This window comes from Protopterus annectens, chromosome 1.part1 (genome assembly GCF_019279795.1).
Source record: "Protopterus annectens isolate FY-2018-M chromosome 1.part1, PAN1.0, whole genome shotgun sequence".
Classification (NCBI taxonomy): Eukaryota; Metazoa; Chordata; order Ceratodontiformes; family Protopteridae; genus Protopterus; species Protopterus annectens.
In genome coordinates this window covers 2,036,213-2,055,724 of record NC_056726.1, presented here as the reverse complement: position 1 = coordinate 2,055,724, position 19,512 = coordinate 2,036,213, and the positions used below count along the sequence as shown (strand labels likewise).

Here is a 19,512-nt window from a genome sequence, read left to right as displayed (position 1 = left end):
AAAAGTCAGGTTGCTATCAACAACTGATTGCATGCTTAGTATGTTGTTAGTAATGTGATAATTAGTGGGGACACCATTTTCTCCAAAGGGGGATAATGATGCATTTTCTGGCATTCATTTTGCAGTGTTCATTCTGGCACTAGTTATTAGTTTGGATAAAGGCCATCTTGGAGATGTTCACATCACTAGGGGAGTTTAAGGCAGCGCCCAGCTTGCAGTCATCTGCAAACTTGGTCAGTCACAGACCACTGGTTTTGCCTTGCACCTCAGAAAAATATTTCCCAAACAGTTGAGGCCCCAAAACCAATCCTTGGGGTACACCGCTCATTACAGGTCTACTACTACAGGTAGCTTCCCTTGTTTTGACTGAGTGGGTTCTATCAGTGAGCCAGTTAGCTACCCATTTGGTAACATACGGGTTGATGCCTAGCTTGGAGAGTTTATCTGTTATGCCCGAGCAGAGAATAGTGTCAAAGGCTTTGGCTAGGTCAGGGTAGGCGTTGTGCACCATCTTCCCCTCGTCCATGGCTTTGGTGACTGTTTCGAAGAAGTCAACCAAGTTTAACAGGCATGATCTCCCTTTGGAAAAAACAAACTGTGTGGAGTCAAGCGTTTGGAGGTTGCCAATGTCCTTGTTTATAAGGTAAGAATGCCCTTCTTCCATTCCTTTCTTTTTATTGTGTTTTATTCCACAATGTGGATATTTTTATATGCCTTTTTCCTAGTGTGTATCTAACTAGCATGGTGTTAGCCTCCCTTCCTGCAAGGCAAGAGGGCTATGAACGTTTGGTACTGTAACTAATGATTTTATACCACTCTCCTCGAGCTGTAAGGTACCTAAAGCTTTGGAAGCTGGCCAGTTATCTTAACTTTGACAAGATATAAACCATACAGCTTAGGCTACTGTTGTGTCAGTGATCTATTAAACATCTGTTATGTTACATTTTACTCACACAACTGTTTTCCCTGTTCTGTCTTAATTTCATGATTTGTTTTACAGAAGCATGCTTTTGGCTGCATGCTTTTTGTTATCTGATCTTCCATTATTGGAGGTCCTGAGATCTTATTTGGCAGCTTTACTCTTCTAGTGTTAAAACGTATCATTTGTAAACTTATGTACACTAACTGAAATTGCTGAATGCTGGGTTAAGTGGAGATATTCAAATTACTACATCCTTGGTCTTGTCATAAAAGTTACAGAGCTCACACTTTAATTATTCTATCTTAATATCAGTCATTAATGTTTCTCATTTAAACCTATACCATTTGATGATAACTGCAGATGGTCTCAGGTTTTACTTGGATTTGATGTTGCACAGTTAGAAACAAGATCAAACTGGGAAGGTTTAAAATTGTACAGTGTATTACTTTAATTAATTAGCAAGCTGCTTAGGTTATGCATGAGGATTTTGCTTTTCTTGCAAGCAGAATGGTCGTCTGTTTCATATTTCACTTATACTGCATATCTTGGGAGGTCATACTTAATCATTTGCCAATCAGTTTATTACTGCCTGTTGCTTGTTTGTCACATTTGCCAAAGTAACTTGTTTTGAAATTTATGACATATACTTGACATTGGTGTTAATTAGTTCATGTTATAACATATCTTTTCTTTATTATCTTGTTAATGAAAAGCTATACAAACTCTTGTTATGTTTAAAATTGACGGTATTGCATTTTCTCAGAAGTTCAGTAACTGCACTTTTTATCTTTTTTTTTATTAGAGTGGAGACACTGTTCTTATCGGTGCTGTCAGAGGAGGCCATGTTGAAATTGTGAGAGCACTGCTACAAAAATATGCAGATATTGACATTAGAGGTCAGGTATGTACACCTATTTAATTTGGAAAAACAGAACAGCACACTTCTGTTTACTCTGCTAAAGAACATAACGTGTAGTGCTTTCCCTAAAATCATTATGCATAGTTGTAGAAAACAGACTTGATTTTTCTTGAGAATCATTGAATATTTTGGCCAGCTTATTTTTGTTTTATAAAGTCATTTAGCAATCTTACATGGAATGGAGTTGTGGAGTCATTTCTGGCAAATGGAATGTCTTCACTTTATTCTGCATTGTTTCCAAATGTGTCAGTTTCTGCATTTGCTGGAATCATGTCTCTTCTTATTAAAGAAAACCTATGGCTATGCACCAGTTCTTTACTGATTATTTAACTTTCTGTATCTTTTCTTAGAAGTAATTGAAGGAAGATTCTTGTATTTGTTACAGTTGTGATGAAATGCCAATGTCAGTCACCAGGTAGGATAAAATTGTTCATTTAATCCAAGGGAAATAGTAAACCACAATAGAACACAGTGAAAAGATATGAGCTTATACAAGCTTTACAACTGCTTCATCGAGTATAGCTTGGTAAAACTGAAAAACTGAATCTGTATTACTTAATAAGCTGAATATAGTCACATAATGTTAGTCCATCTAAGTCACTGGGTGGCTTCCACTACAATGTTACTAAAGCCCAATATGATACGTCCCTCTGGATTAATAGAAGTAAATAACTAAAAATACATATGCTTTGCTTTTAATATCAGCTTCAGGATATTTGCATCATTCAGACCAGGATGTAAATCAGCTCTGAGTCTGCTTATCCAACAATAATTGTGCATTCTGTGTTGTATCACCACCTATCGTACTTTCCCAAACTGCTTGTAATGTAACATTAAATGAGTGTGTGATATTCCTTTGTCTGCAGTATGTTTAAGGCGTTATTTATGATGCCATGTCTTATCTCAGATAAGTGGTAAATAAGTTCCTTTAATTTTCATATTGTTTTGGCTACATAAAAAGCAGAGCAAGATGTACAATTTGCCAGATACATCAGATTCTGTGAATCACAGTTTTCCTAAACTTTGCAAGAATAACATCTACCTGTTGGTGGACGAATACATTTGTAATTATTTAATAGATATTTGCAGAAACTGCATCTAGTGCATGGAAAAATGCCTATCCTTTGGTTATGTGCAGTATTTTTAAAATGATTTTCTTCCTTATATCAAGACTTTTGTTTCAAGTTTTGCTCCCATTTGTTTATGAAGATATGTTTATCCAACGATAAGATTGTCGTGGGGATCTAAAACTTGTAAAATGTGCCAATAGTTGTTATAACTTGTTTCACGAACCATGTATGTCTGTTATGGGTCAATATAAATGTTCTATGATCATGATGTGGCTGTCAGAAGTGATCTTGGATTGAGTGCCAGAAATTGGATTGGTTATATTGACCCGCATGCTAAATGTCATAAATTTCTCCCTGTTTAGGATTGTTTCATCATAATCTCTAAACGTAAAATCAGCCATTAAATCATCTAGTTTATGTTGTAGGGTTCAGTATTACTGTTTAATCTTGGTAAGTGCAGCGGTTGGCCCCTAATTGTGTTATTAAACGTGGTGGATGCAGGCTAGTCTTTTTGCTAACACTTTTTGTATGTATCTGTGTATTTATTTCATCTCTTGATTTATGAAGATGAATATCCAGAAGATCAATTTCAGATGGTGAGGAGGTACTTTTGAATCTCAAAAAGCTTGTGGTAGTTGATAGATACTGCACAAATTTTGAGATGTCTCTGTTAGTATTAGGAAAAAAAATAATCCACAAATCTGCAATAAGATAATAAGCTAGATAGAAATATATTCCCTTCATTTAAAATGAACTTATTTTCCCAGTTATATAACACCAAATTAGCATAGGTGTCGGTCACTGGAGTACCCATAGCTACACCACATTGTTGTAAAAAAATGTATTAAAATAAAAATGCATTATTTTGTAAAATGAGTAAAAGCAGTTAATATTGCATTAATTGCCCCTTTAGGTATTCCATAATGTATCTCTAGAAACTTCCTAAAATATTCAGTTCCTGTATCATTTAGTATAGCTGTAAATAAAGACTATATCCAACATAAATGTGCATTACTAACCTTAGAAGAATGCTGTTGGTATAGATGCATGAAGAAGTCATTACTATCCTTAATGTAACTCACTTGAGTGACTTATATAAGATTTCTTGGTATCTTTTAAGTACAAAGAAATGGCTGTGTCAGCCAACACCTTGAGGATAAAGTAGGTTTCATAGGAGAGCTGGAAATATTTGTGTGTATTTGTGTGTATTTTTGGCAAACCATAATAAATTGGAGTTTTGGGATGTGAAAAATAAAAAATAATTCTTCAGTTGTAATGTTAAATTACCATTAAGGTGGTGTACAAAGTATCACAGTTAACATGCTTATTTCAGTGTCACTCATTACTAATCTTCTAGGAGTTTTCATCATTTAGCAGGTCAGATATAGCATTCATATAAAAATCTTTGTCCATGACCATGACAACTCCACCCTTGTCCGCACAACTTGTAACAATATCTTGATTTTGAATTAAAAAACACTAGAGCCATGTTTTTCTTCAGTCAACAAGTCTGAAAAAAATTATTAACAGTTTTTCCTTGAAAGTATATATGTGTCTTTTGCATGCATTTTGAAAAACTTGAAACATGCGATTGCTCACAGGAATGAAAATGCTGGGTTTCTTGTGAAGTACTTGATTAGACTGTGAACCATTAGGAAAATTTAATTTCAAATTGAGTTTGGTAAAGAATCTCAGATCAGTTAAACTGCCAGAGAGGTGTCCATTTGTAATTGGAATGAGGGTCATCCCTTTACCAAGTACAGATAACTCTAGTGAAGTGAGGGAATGGTAGGGGATACTGTAAACTGTTTTGTTTCTTGGCTTGAGCAACTCTGCATCTTGGGACCATGTTAGCTTTTTCCTCGTCCTTTCTAGTTTATTCTCCCTCTACTTTTGCTCTTGTGCTGCTGCATTGCTAGAAGTACACTCTGATAAAAGGAGGGATATCTATGAGATCTAGAGTTGTTATGATGCAGAAAAAAAATCACCTTCACAGGACTTAGTATGCATTCACCTCAGATTTCATAATATAGTCAGGGTCAAATGCAATGCTTATCAAGGTTAAACACTAATACCGAGACCCTAGAACTTCACCTAGATGATTTTAAGTATAGGAGCTATAGTGAAACAACCCTAAATGGAGAGAAGGCTTTGATATTTAGCAAATGGGAAACTATAGCTCATCAAGTGTTTGGCACTCTATCTGAGATCACTTCTGATAACCATCTTGATCATATATTAAGTTTTATATTGACCCGTAATAAACATACATGATTCATGAAATAAGTTATACAGAAACATTGGCATATTTTACAAGTTTTTCATCCCCTCAACAATTTTTTTTTTGTTTAAACCTGTCTTTGATTATGAATGGGAGCAAAACCTGAAACAAAAGCTTTGTTAATAGAAACAAATTGTTTTAAAAATATTAGACATAGCCAAATGAGGCACGTTTTTCATGAACTAGATTCAGTTTCTGTAAATATCTATTCAAGAATAACAAATTTATTCAACTACTCTCTGGTAGATGCTATTCCTGTAAAGCTTATGCAGATTGTGATATCTGGCAAATTGTACATCTTGACCAGAAGAAATTAATATCCGACCACCACAGAAGAGCGAGCTAGTAAATTTGTAATACAGCAGAAATATAAATAATAATGTGCACAATGAGTGCTTTCATAGGTTCATAGGTAGGTACTAGGCTATCGGCCCAAGGGCGTAAGTAAGCCTAGCCAACAAGGTTCCCTAGCTTACGCCACCCAAGAAAGTTATTTTCCTGTGCCCCTGTCGAGCAGAGCTACAGAAGTGATTCCTGGGGTGTATTTCCTATTTCCCATCCACTCATCAAGATTTTTCTGGAAGAGTGCTAATGAGGATCTTTGCTTGACATAGATGGGTAGCTTGTTCCAGAGTATGAGAAGTTTCTGGGACAGGACTCTATCCCTCCAGCATTTCCTGTTGTGGTGACAAGGTTTAGGTCCCTAGAGCGTGTAGCTCAGAGGGATTGGGATTTCTTTAGGTGTAGCTCTGGGTTTGACATATTTATATGTCAGGCTTTCACTACTAAACGTAACTTCATCAGACCATTAAAATGTGCATAAATTATGAATAAAAGAACGTCATTAGCCAATGAAAATACAAACTTACAAACACACCTCTCAGATAAAAAACTAACCAATGAGAAAACAAGTAAAAAAACACACACCCTCAACATAACTCAAGATCTCATAGTTACACAAATATTCATCAATAAAAGTGTGATAAACATAAAAAACTACTTGTTAAAATAATCAGTGATATTAATGGACTAAACCATGAGCTTTCAATATAGGTTTAATAGACACTTTCCTATTCAACCCTGGGTAGGTGTCAGGTCATAGCAAAACTATCCAATGTAATTCAGCACCTTCAGTCCTGTTGTTTAAATCTCCGCACCTAAGATGTTATTTTACAATCTCTGGAACCATAAACTTATTAAAGTTATGGCCAGAACCATTCATAGCAACATGCTTAGCCATTCCACAACTATGAGATCTTGAGTTATGTTGAAGGGATATATTTGTTAATTTGTATTCTGATTGATTATTAAGATGTTCATCGTGCTATACTGCTGCAGTCATCACACTTGGGTTATCCTGTCATCACGCGGTCCTGCAGTTGGCCGAATCCCAAAGTCTTGGTCTGGCGTCGGTTGTCATCGCCTCTTCCCTGACGTCAGTGCGACAGGGGTATAAAAGAGACAGCCGACGCTATTTTCTTCAGTCTTTCTTGCCGCGCGGTGCCTGAAACAGAAGCAGTTCGCAAGTGCCGGTCGGCCAGCTCCTGAAATTTTCGAATCGAGTTTCAGCCTGAAGTCTTCTCTAAAGCTAAGTACCCCGTTGGGGAAACTTTTCTTGCCTCAGACTGATGTCAGACAAAGTTAATAATTGTATTTCTTGTGGGAAGCAAATACCTCATAAGGATTTTCATTCTTATTGTATTCCTTGCCTAGGCCCAGACCACGACGTCTCTGGTTGTCGGTTCTGTGCTAGGTTCAACAAACGTACAATAAAGCATCGGGCAGAATTCGCCCAGCATTATTTTGGCAGAAAATGTAATTATAGCATGCCGTCTGAGCAACCGACATCAGCAATGATTAAAAAACACAAAGATAAGGACCGGCAGCCAAGACCAGATACCGAGGCCTCAGCAAGGCCTGCCGCTGGTTCTCCGGTTTTCAGCGAGGCGCCTTCGCAGCCCCTGACTACTGCTGATTCAGAATTTCTGACTGCACCCCAAACCGAAACCGTTGGGCCTCAGGATCCGGTTCCACCTCACTCCTCGGACGCCACCCCCGACGGGGATCCGGAAACTTTGAATAGACCTTCGGTCTCAGAGGGTGTTTTCAAACTGACAACTGCCTCTGCCAAGCCTTATGCTAAGCTCAAAGCCCCCTTGAAAGTTAGAAAACCGGGGCCACACCCCCCTCCACAGGCTCCTATGCCTAAAAAACAGATGCTTAAGATGGCCGAGGATTTAATTACCCTTATCAGGGGATCCCAACCCCCACCTGACAAAAGGCCTAGACTGGAGGAAGATTATCCTTCCTCTGACCAAGCATCCATTTCCTCAGGCAACTCTGACAACCAGGAGACTCGTGCTGAAGAGTCCATTCCCTCTGTCTCCCTCCCTGAAGACTACTCTTTTGGGGAAACTTTACACACCATGAGGGAACACTTCCACTGGGAAGGCCAAGATTACTCTGACTCCAAGAAAAGACTCCGTGAGTTTCTTCTTCTTCCACAGCATAGACCCCTGGCAATTCCTCCAGTTTTAGACATTTTGGATGATGTTTTCTCTGAATCCAGTTTAAACCCAGATTCCTTACCTCCAGCTCCAGCTAAACCAGACAGATACTACCGAGTTCCTGATACTCATAAGTTTCTATACAAAAGCCCTAATGCAGACCCCGAGACCATTTCCCAGGGTCCCAAAGGGGTTAAGGCCTCTACTGCTAAGAATCCACTCCCTTCTGAAAGAGATTCCAGCATTAGAAAGATGGGGAAAGAAAGTGTATACTTCTGCCACACTGGCCATGAGGACATTAAACTGACAATTCTACATGCTAAAATACCAACAGTATTTGATTACACAATTAAAGCAGAAGCTGATCCCTCAGACAGATCAACTAGATTTGAAAGAGATGCAGGATTTGCTGCATGCAGCAGAACAAGTGGGAAAACATACCTTACAGTGTGGTTTTGATTCATTGGAAGCCTCATGTAGAGCAGCTGTCACAGGGTCTGTCATATGTAGGCATGCTTGGCTTAAAGAACAAGCCTTACCAGAACATGTCAAAGCAAAGTTATTGGATGCCCCATTGCAGAAGGATGTGTTATTTGGTGTCAAAGCAGAGGAAGTTTTGAAGAAAATGGAAGAAAAGGCAAAATCTATGCAAACAGTTAAAGATTTTTTACAGGTACAACCTTCTTGTTTCAGCAGAAACTGGCCATCAAAAAACTGGTCCTTTCATGCATCAGACAGACCCCAAAGAGGTAGGTACAGGCGCCCAAGGGGCAGAGGCCAGCCACAAAGTTCTTTCAGGCCTAGACAATGGCATACAGCAGCTCAAAGAGGTGGAGACGAAAGATCTCAACCTTTCAGGAAACAAACACAATGACTTCCCTCTTTGCCTGCCAAGCAAAATTGCCCTGGCAGCACCTTTGGGAGGGAAACTGGCTCTATTTCCACAAAATTTGCGCATCATAACAAAGGACAAATGGATTCTGGACATTATTACCCGAGGCTACAGATTTCATTTCCACACTTTACCTCGGATGAGAGGTATGCCAAATCTGCCTCCAAACCAATGGGCAGAGGCTCAAATGCAAATTTCAGCTCTCATGGATATGAAAGCAATTCAAAAGGTACCTACAAAAGAGCAAGGTCAAGGTTTTTACTCAAGACTGTTTCTAGTCCCAAGAATTGAGAGGCCCATCTTAGACCTCTCAATTCTGAACACATACCTGGAGATACCCAAATTCAAAATGCTCACTCTACAGCAGCTCCTTCCCATGCTGGGCAAGGAGTCTTGGCTGGTAACGTTGGACCTCAAAGAGGCATACCTGCATGTCCCTATCAGACAAGGTTGCAGAAGATACCTCAGATTTTTGGCAGGTACAACGCATTATCAATTCTCTGCACTGCCCTTTGGCTTATCTACTGCGCCCAGAGTATTTACAAAATGCCTGGCATCAGTAATTGCATACTGCAGACAACGAGGAATACAAATTTACCCATATCTGGACGACTGCCTGATCCAAGCGGACAGCAAGGACATTCCATTACAGCATCTGGCTTTTGTAACACAGCTGCTCAGTTGCCTAGGGTACACAGTAAACAAAAAGAAGTCAAAACTAATACCCTCGCAACAAATAATATTCCTGGGTGCCAGCTTAAATACAACGGCCCAGATGGCTTACCTCACGCCAGACAAACAAAAGCAATTGACTCAATACTTCAAAAAGATAGCAACTTTTACCCAGCTCACTGCAAGGAAAATCCTGCAGGCATTGGGGTTCATGGCATCATGCATTCAACTAATCCCATATGCAAAGCTGCATATGAGAAAATTACAATGGTACCTGAAAAGTGTATGGTCTCAACACAGGCACAGCCTCGAAACAAATATACCTATCATTCCCTGCCTTCAAAAAGAGTTCCTATGGTGGGCTCAAGCATGTCAAACAAACAAGGGTCTTCCTTTCGTCTTACCTCCAGCAAACCAAACCATGACAACAGATTCTTCAGACTACGCCTGGGGAGCGCACATTTATTTATTTATTTATTTATTTTACATTTGTTGACCTAGCTGGATACATGTCCTTTTTCAGTAGAGGCCCGGGGAGAAAAGCTCCAAGAAATCATACATAGTTAAAACAGAAGTTATTACAGATATTATAAAACAGCAAGTATTACAAAAGCCAATTATAATAAAAAAATGTATTATAAGGTGGCAGGACAGTGCATACAGGGCAAATGGTCTGCAAAACAAATGCATCTTCACATCAACCAAAAGGAGATGCTAGCTGTGCAAAATGCCCTGACAGCCTTCAAGGACCTCTTGCATCCAGGACAACTTCTAATAAGGACAGACAACACCACAGTTATGTGGTACATAAACAAACAGGGAGGAACACACTTCTACCCGTTATGCAGTCAGGCTATGACCTTATGGAACACAGCTTTGACCTACCAAGTAAAACTACAAGCACAATTCCTGCCAGGAAAGGAAAACATATTGGCAGACGAATTAAGCAGAAACATGGCAGACCCCCATGAGTGGAGACTACACCCACAAGTATTTTCAATGATAGCTCAAAGATGGGGATATCCAGACATAGATCTATTTGCATCCCCCAACAATTGCCAATTACAAAAATTCTGCACAAGGACTTATCACTCCCTAGCCTGGAAAGTGGACGCTCTATCATTCAGTTGGACAACACTGACAGTCTATGCCTTCCCTCCACTACCTCTGTTGACCAAGGTATTACTGAAGGTCAGATCAGAGACCACGAATGATCCTCATTGCTCCGGACTGGCCACGCCAGCACTGGTGCCCATTGCTAAGGAACTTGACTCACAGCCTTCCATGGATCTTGCCTCAATTCCCACTAGTGTTGACTCAGAAAAACTATCAAACCCGTCACAGCTAGCTCAGAACTTTAAATTTAGCTGCATGGAGAATTCCTTAAATTATCAATCAACACTTCTCTCAAAGGACATCCTGAATGTAATTATGGAGGCCAGGAGGCCCAGCACCAGGAAGACTTACTCAGACAAATGGAAAAGATTTTGTGCATGGCACCAGGCTAAAGGTCAAAATCCTTGGATTCCAAACATTCCTCACATACTGCAATACCTAACTGAGATGTTACACAAAGGCCTTTCCTTCTCCTCCATTAAGATCCTTGCTTCAGCCATTTCAGCTCAATATAATACGGATCCCCCAATTTTCTCACACCCTTTACTTAGACAGTTTCTCAGAGGGGCTAAGAATACAAGACCCCCCAGAAAACCACCAACACCAACTTGGGACCTGAACTTTGTTTTAGAAAAGTTAACACTACCTCCTTTCAAACCAGCATTCTCAGCAGAACTACAATACTTGTTTTGGAAAACAGCCTTGTTACTGGCTATTACCTCAGCACGCAGGGTCTCAGAACTACAAGCACTTATGGTAGTGGAACCTTTCATCATTTTCCATCAGGACAAAGTCTCTTTACGAACTAACCCTACCTTCATGCCCAAGGTAGTATCCAGTGTGGCTTTGAATCAGACCATTCATTTACCCACCTTTTATCCTAACCCACAGAATAAAGGAGAAAGGCTCCTTCACTCTTTGGACATTCACAGACAGCTACGTTACTATTTAGATAAGACAAAGATCTTCAGAAAAACTGACCAACTCTTTGTATCATATGCTGCAGGTTCACAAGGAAAGGCTATTTCAAAACAGACCATCTCCAAATGGGTAGCACATTGTATCCGCTTTTGCTACTCGCACCATGGGAAGGCAGTGCCTGTCAATATTAGATCCCATTTTACCAGGGCTACTGCAACCTCAGCAGCCTTTCTCAGAGGGGTTCCAACCAAAGACATTCTGGAGGCAGCTACTTGGAGTTCAGTGCACACCTTTACCAAGCACTACAACCTTCCATTATACGCAAAAACCAGGGCTGGATTTGTCACTGCAGTTCTGCAGGGCATCCTAGCATCACCTAACCCAGTTTAGTACCAGCCACCCTTCCATAGCTTTGGGATTTTACCCAAGTGTGATGACTGCAGCAGTATAGCATGATGAACATAGTACAGTTTTGTACCTACCATAAATGTAGATGTTCGAGTGGTTATACTGCTGCAGTCCAGGTTACCCTCCCTCCATCCCCTGTACATACCAGGGTGTTAGTTACAACTCCATGTACTTCAATCTTTTGGATGCATGTCTATATGGTGTATTTGCTAACAGCTAGTTCTATTGCTTATCTACTAAGGTATTGTGCATAGCTATTGTATTGCCTTCCTACTTAGGGGCACCTGACATCTGGGGCAAGAAAAACTGAAGAAAATGGCGTCGGCTGTCTCTTTTATACCCCTGTTGCACTGACGTCAGGGAAGAGGCAACGACAATTGACGCCGGACCAAGACTTTGGGATTCGGCCGACTGCGGGACTGCCTGACGACAGAATAACCCAAGTGTGATGACTGCAGCAGTATAACCACTCGAACATCTACATTTATGGTAGGTACAAAACTGTACTTTTTTTATTTGAGGGGGTGTGTTTGTAAGTTTGTATTTTGATTGGCTAGTGACGTTCTTTTATTCATGATGTTTCTGCACATTTATAATGGTCTGATGAAGCTACATTTAGTAGTGAAAGCGCTCACCGTGCACATTTTTATTTTTGTTTCTGTTATATAATAAATTTACTAGCTCGCTCTTCCGTGGTGGTTGGATATTTATTCCTTCTGATTGACTGTTTGCTTTGATATTCCGTCCTCTGCCTGTTGGCATTATCTTTGTTTTTCTTTAAGTTGTACATCTTGCTGTGCTTTGTATGTAGTCAAAACCAATCAAACATTAAAGAAGCACGTTTGTGACCATTTATGTATAAAAAGATTTGGCATCACAAATAATGCTTTATTTAAACATATTGAAGATAAAGGAATATCACACACATTTAATTTTATGATCTGATGTCATCTTCATTCCTCCTCACAAATAGGTCTCAGATCCGACCCTTGGATCTAGTTCGGCCACTTCTAAACTTGGATCCAACTCTCAAACTCCTCCCTTTACCCATAATGCACTACACCCACCCCACTACCTCAGATCTCGTTTGCTGTGTTCAAAGCCAGATGGAAGATCCAGTCTCTCTCCCTCTTCAGTTGATATCCTTTGTCAGTTTTTCATCTTTTAACTATAGCTTAATAGTGTGCTCCTCCTGTGTTAGCGTTTGTGTGTAGTGTGTTATTTTCTAGTTTTAGAAGTTAGTGTTTTAGAGAGTTTTTCTTGTAGTGTTTCTTGTAACTTGTTTTGGCGGTAAGGTAGTTAAAGGTAGTTTAGGTAGTGTTTTAGGGTTATAGTTAAAGTTATCATAGCTTTTCCTAGAACTTATCTTAGTGTGTATGTTAGCTGGTAGAATGCAGTTTGTGCAGACAGTTACTGTAGAGTGTTTTTGTTTTTGGCAAGCTTCGGTCAGCTTTGTCATTCAGCTGTTGTCAGAGAGACCATCTTCAGGTATTAAATGCACTTCTTGTGGGCAGAAGATCCCTAATCAAGATGCCCACAAGAAGTGCATCTACTGTTTAGGTGATGAGGCTAATTTCCCATACAGTGGAAGGTACCTCTAGGGCTGCTGGTTCAGGTCTATCCATAAGGAAGCACGCCTGGATGAGACTGTGTGATTTCGGGAAGCCCTTCAAGGCATCCTTTGTTAATGCCCCTTTTGACAGCTCATCACTGTTTGGGCTTTTGGTTAGAGGTACACGCACGCACACACGTGCACACACACACACACACACACACACACACACACACCCTTTCTGTTGTGGGGATCAAATTGTCTATGTCTCAGAGGTCTCCTTTGAGGAACCAGCACGGAGGCAAGAAAATGTGGTTCTGCAGATTCCAAGGACCTTTCCAGAACCGAGCCCTCTTCTACTGGCAGAGGGGAGAGTGTAATGGTCGACCTCGCCTAGGGGTAGAACCCAGGCTTCAGGTATACTTTCCCTGACAAGCCCTATCAACACTCCTGAAGTGCTGCCTGACTTCATCTCTGGAGACGGACAGGGTCAACTTGCTTTGCACTCAGAAGCCTGGATACACTTGACACAAAATTCCTGAATGCTAAGCGTAATATCCAGAGGCCATTACATTCCCTTTTCCTTCCCCCTCCAGACACCAGCAAGAAACTCTCTGATGTGCCACCCAGTCAGAGGGAGGAGGCAGCACAAGAAATTCAAAAATTATGCAAAAAACAGTCATCCAAGTGGTCCGGATTGAGCAAAGAGGATTCAGAACTTACTCCCGCTTCTTTTTAGTGCAGAAAAAGACAGGGAACCTAAGACCCATACTGGATCTAAGCAAGTTGAACCTTTATTTAAAGAAGTAAAAATTATAAATGGTTACGGTTCAGTCCATTCTGCCTCTGTTGCACAAGAACGAGTGGATGTGCTGAATAGTTCTCAAGGACACATACTATCATATCAAAATAGACAGGTGCTCCAGGAGATTTCTGCGTTTTCAGCTGGGAGCCAATCATTTTCAGTTCAGAGCACCACCCTTTGAGCTCACCACAGCCCCTCTGGGTGTTCACAAAATGCATGGCAATCATAGCAGCTCATGAGACTCAAAGGATTCCGGGTGTTTCCATGCTTAGATGATTGGTTCCTCACCACCCCCACGATGCATCACGAGGCATCAGCTTCTCCAAGCCAGAGATTATCTGATTCAAATCTCACACTCCATGGGCATCACCATAAATTTAGGCAAGTCCAATCTGACTACCTGACTCCTGTGCAGAACTTAGAATTCATAGGAACAGAGTAGAACACAAGGGATCGCATAGCTTCTTTCCTCCTCCTCTGCATAACAACACTGAGGAATCAAGTTCAGGGACAATTATCCCACCCCCCCACCTCCTAGTTTTACAAGCTGTGGGGTCAGTGTCAGCAGTGATCTTGTTAGTTCCTCTGGAAAGACTCTTTATGTGAATTATTCAATGGAAATTAGAAGTACAATGGTCTATACTCTACTAACCTGTACCTGTTCCTGTCAGATTGACACCAGTTTGCAAACATCATATTCGTTAGTGGCTTCTGTCAGACAACCTCCTTTTAGGCAGGGCCTTCTCGATTCCCCTTCCAATGGCCACAGTGACCATGGACGCTTCCTGGTTAGGGTGGGGGAGGGCATTACAAGGGGAAAGATGATTCAAGGCATGTGGTCCCCTGTGGAGACCAGGATGAATGTCAGTGTCCTCAGGATGAGAGTAGTCCTTCTAATGTTGCAGTCCTTTCAGGATGTTCTCCCTCTGGGAACCATTGCAGTTCACACCGACAACATGTTTGTAGTCTGATACACCAACAAGCAAGGAGGAACCTGTTCTTACCCCTTGTGCAGAGAGGCCATGAGGGTTTGGAAATGGGTTATATCTTTGGACCACCTTCTGTTTGCAACTCACATTCCAGGGAAACCAATGAGCTGGCGGACAGACTCATCAGATCTATTCTGATTCCACATGAGTGGTCCCGCAATCAAGAAGTGGCGAACATGATCATAGGAGGTTACTAGGCTATTGGCCCTGAGGCCCTTACAAGCCTAGCCAAGAGTTTAGCCCATGTTTAGACAAGTTAGCACCCAGAGCCCCTGTCCAGCAGGGACACAGGTGGAATCCCAGGAGTGTATTTTCTGTTTACCATCCAGTTATCCAGGTTGCACTTAAGAGATAATGAGGTACTCTGTTTGACATAGAGAGGCAGTCTATTCCACAGATGGGGGAGTCTCTGGGACACAAATCTGTCCCACCAACAAGTCCTACTGATATCACGGAGCAGGTTGAGGTTGCGCATATGGGTTGCTCGAGTGGAGCTTGACTTGCGGATATGCAGCAGTCTCATCAAGGTGGGGTCTGAGACTGCTTTGCATGGCAGACAGAGGTCATCTTTAAGGAGTCTGTATGAAACTGAGTAGAGAGACAGGGCTATTAGCCTGTGTAGGGTAGATGTTTGAGGCCCTGAATTCTCCTGGTGAGGAACCTCTGTGGTCTCTCCAGCTGCTGCATGTGCTTTGCGAGGTACGTTGTACTCAATAATAGGCCTTATAAGGGAAGAATACAGGGATGTTATGACCTCTTTGTCCCTGGATGAGATGCCCTTACTTATGAGGTGGGCCATGTAGAAAGCTCTCCGTACAGTGGAAGCAACATGGCGGTCAAAAGTCAGGTTACTATCAACCTGGGTGCCTAAATTCCTCACTACTGATTGTGTACTTAAAACGTTATTAATGTGATATGCGGGGACGTCACTCTCCCCAAAGGGGATGATGATGCATTTTTTGGCATTCAGCTTGAGACCATGTTTCTGACACCAGTCATTTGTTTGGGTGAGACCTTCTTGGAGGATGTCCACTTCACTTAGGGAATTGACGACTGCACCCAGCTTCCATTCGTCTACATGGTCAGCCATAGCCCGCTGGTTTTGGCCTTCACCTCAGAGAAGTATATCTCGAATAACAGAGGCCCCAAGACTGATCTTTGGGTATGCCTCTCGTTACGGGTCTACTGCTTGAGGTGGCTTCCCCTGTTTTGATTAGGTGGGTTCTATCAGTGAGTCAGTTTGCTACCCATCTGGTAACATATTGATTGATGCCTAGTTGAGAGAGTTTATCTACTATGCCCGAGTGGGGAATTGTGTCGAAGGCTTTGGCCAGGTCAAGGTAGGTGGTGTGCACCATCTTCCCCTCATCCATGGCTTTGGTGACTGTCCCAAAGAAAGTTGATCAGATTTAACAGACATGACCTCCCTTTGACAAAGCCAAACTGTGTGGGGTCGAGTGTTTAGAGGTTGCCAATGTCCCTATTAATGAGATCCATGGTGATCCGTTCCATGGCCTTGCAGATCAGGCTAGTTAGGCTGATGGATCTGTAGTTTCCTGGATTGGTGGATGCTCCACCTTTGTGTAAAGGGATGACCGTGGCTGTCCTCCACTCGTCTGGGGCAAAGCCGGAACTTAGGCCTTGGTTAAATAGGGTGCCTAATGGTGCTGCAAGGTCATGCCTGAGTTCATGTAGGATGCAGCCTGGGATGTTATTGGGTCCCATGGAGGCTGCATTTTTTACCTTTGAGAGGGGAATGATGGCCTGTTCCCTAGAGATAAGGGGTGGGAGCAGGTACTGGGGATGTCCTGGTTTACTGATGGGGGACAGAGGAGAAGTTTTCAGTGAATCAGTCAGCCAGTAGATTGGCTATATCTACAGCATTTGTGTATGTGGTGTCCTTAACCACCAGTTCTGAACAGATCTGAGTGCTGTCTTTGAGATTGCAGGCATATGTGAAGAAGGCCTTATGATTGTCTCTAGTAGATGTGTCCAATTTGGACTTGGAAGTTGGCTTTAGAGAATTTCACTAGCACTCTTATTTGCTTGTTCAGGCTAAGGAGAGATTGCTTCCAGTTGGGCACCTGCTCCTTCTTGGTCCAAGACAGTAATTTTTTCCTTTTGTTATATACTTTCTTTCTTGCAGATGTCCACCAGACAGGTTTACTCATCCTTGCGGAGGAGATTTTGTCCTGTCAGGTATTCCTGATTCCATGCATCTATATAAATGCTTGTATAGTACTTTGGTGTAGATATTGACAATGGTGCCAGTTCCTACAGTGGGGGAGGGGGCTGTGAAGCTGTTTATACCATCCCTCAAGAAGTTATAATCAGCTTTGGAGAAGTTTTTGTATTTCACCTTAGCTAGAGGGGGGGGTCGGGGTGATAGTGACTTTGAAAGTGACCGCTTTATGGTCGGATCTTACCAGGGAGGATGATACTCTAGGGGTGCTGCAATGGTTACTCATGTTGGTTAATACCAAGTCCCAAGAGATTATCAGCTCTTGTGGAGGTATCGACTAGCTGTTCCAAGGCATTTGCATTGATAAAATCGAAGAATCTCTGGGCATTTGTGTTCTGGCATAAGTAGTTTTTCCAGTCTATGGTTTGGTAATTAAAGTCACTCAGGATTAGGGTAAAGGGTTGAATCTTGATAGATTTGAAGAGGTCCAGATATGTCGAGTGGGCATCTTGAGTCAAATTTGGGAGCCTGTAGCTAGCTGTAATTTGAATAGGGGTCTTGTCAACAGTTGACTTCACCTGGAGTGTCTCCTGTGCACCATGCTGTTTGACCAGTGTGGAGGTGTGTGTGTGTGTGTCTTTGATATATATTGAAACTCCACTTCTTTTGGCTTTGCTGCCCACAGTTTGGGGTCTAAATGTATGATAGGATGTGTAACCAGGTAAAGCTGGGATGCTGTCTGCAGCTTTGAACCAGGTTTCTGTGATTGCACAAATGTCAGCATCTTCCAGGGTTAAGAATGCGTGCAATTAATACAGTTTCACGTTTAGACTGCTAGCGTTTAGCCGCATGGCCTTTAATTTGCGTTTTGTTGAAATTTTTATGTTGGTCGTATTGACCTCATGACTTTTCCTAAAAAAGGCACTATGGGAGAGGCAAGGTCCTTTGCCAGAAGCCTGAAGCCCAAGTGAGACAGATGCAGGCCATCTCTAGCAAAGCATTACGGTCTGTCGATCATATCTTCCCAAGCTGTCAGGTACTTGATCCCCCTGGAGTGACACCAGAAACTAAACCAATTGTTAGTCACCCATTTTCTGTTTGTATTGAGGCATCATTTTGGGTAACAGTAGAATGCTACTTAAGACTAGGGACATACCTGCCTGGGACACATATTCAGCAAGCTCAAGCACGTCTTTCTTCATATAGTTCAGGGAGGTACGTCTCAAGTCATTCACGCTAACATGGACTATGACAGTCATAACAGTACCTGTTATTGAGAGACTTGAGTGTGTGTGTAATATGGCGGATTCTAGCACCTGACAAACAACTAACTGTGACTTTCTCCTTATCCCCCCTGGTGAGAGGCACATCTGTGTGTCTCACATTGGAGTCTCCTTTGACTAATATGTTGGCTTTATGGTTAGGCCTTAGTATAACTGCGGTGGTGGTGCTGCAGTAGCGTTGTCGCCTCACAGTATGACATTGTCCTGCTCGATTCTCAGCTAGAGCGTCTTCTGTGTGGAGACATGCGTGAATGGGCGTACCTTCGTTGAAGGTTGTGCGTTACAGCTGGCAACTCTGCACGTAAAAATCTACTGCCAATCATTAGTGGACCCAAGTTCCGCTGTGGCGACCCCTAACTGGGAAAAGCCGAAAGACACAAACAAATGGTTAGGCCTTAGTGGTTGTGAGACACTAGTGTGTGGACTATGCATTGATATGTGGTATGGAGGGTTGTGGAGTTCTCATGCGTTTGTTTGGGTTTGTTTTTGTTGAGAACCTCCGCATATGTGGGTGTGTGTTGTGTAGTTGTGGGTGGTGTTTGAGTTATAGTGATTGTGTTGACAGCCTTCTCAGTGCCAGATATACTGGCTTGTGAGGGAGATAGTATAGACTCTAGCTTCTTTATGTAATTGCATCTCTCACAAGTTGTGTTCCTAGGTGGTAGTAGTAGATGGTTGTCTGTATACATGAGGCAGTTGCTACACTGTCTCAGGATGTCCATATCAACCAGGCTGGCAGGAGAAACCATAGGAAATTGTCCATTTATATTTGACAGAATTTGAGGAAGTGAAGCCAGGGAGAGCTAAGGGGTAGGCCCAAAGCCCAAGCGCTTAAACCAAAACTAAGAGGCTTAGAATAACACTTAAAATTTAAACAGACCAAAACAAGCAGTAATAAATTCATAGTTCATATGTTAGTACTAGGCTAACTGCCCTTGTGAGCCATTTTATGCCTAGCCAGTTACCCAATGTGAGAATCAAACCCTGCGCCTT

At 41.7% G+C, this 19,512-nt stretch overlaps 1 protein-coding gene across 3 annotated transcripts in view; it reads left to right on the top strand.

Moving 5' to 3' along the window:
• Positions 1 to 19,512, top strand: part of KIDINS220 (kinase D interacting substrate 220) — a 2,951,961-nt gene that overhangs the window by 1,310,459 nt on the left and 1,621,990 nt on the right. For all 3 annotated transcript variants that reach the window (XM_044073258.1, XM_044073248.1, XM_044073241.1), the window contains exon 9: positions 1,725 to 1,823. In XM_044073258.1, coding sequence (XP_043929193.1) covers positions 1,725 to 1,823 — 99 coding nt within the window. The remainder of the gene's footprint in view (positions 1 to 1,724; positions 1,824 to 19,512) is intronic.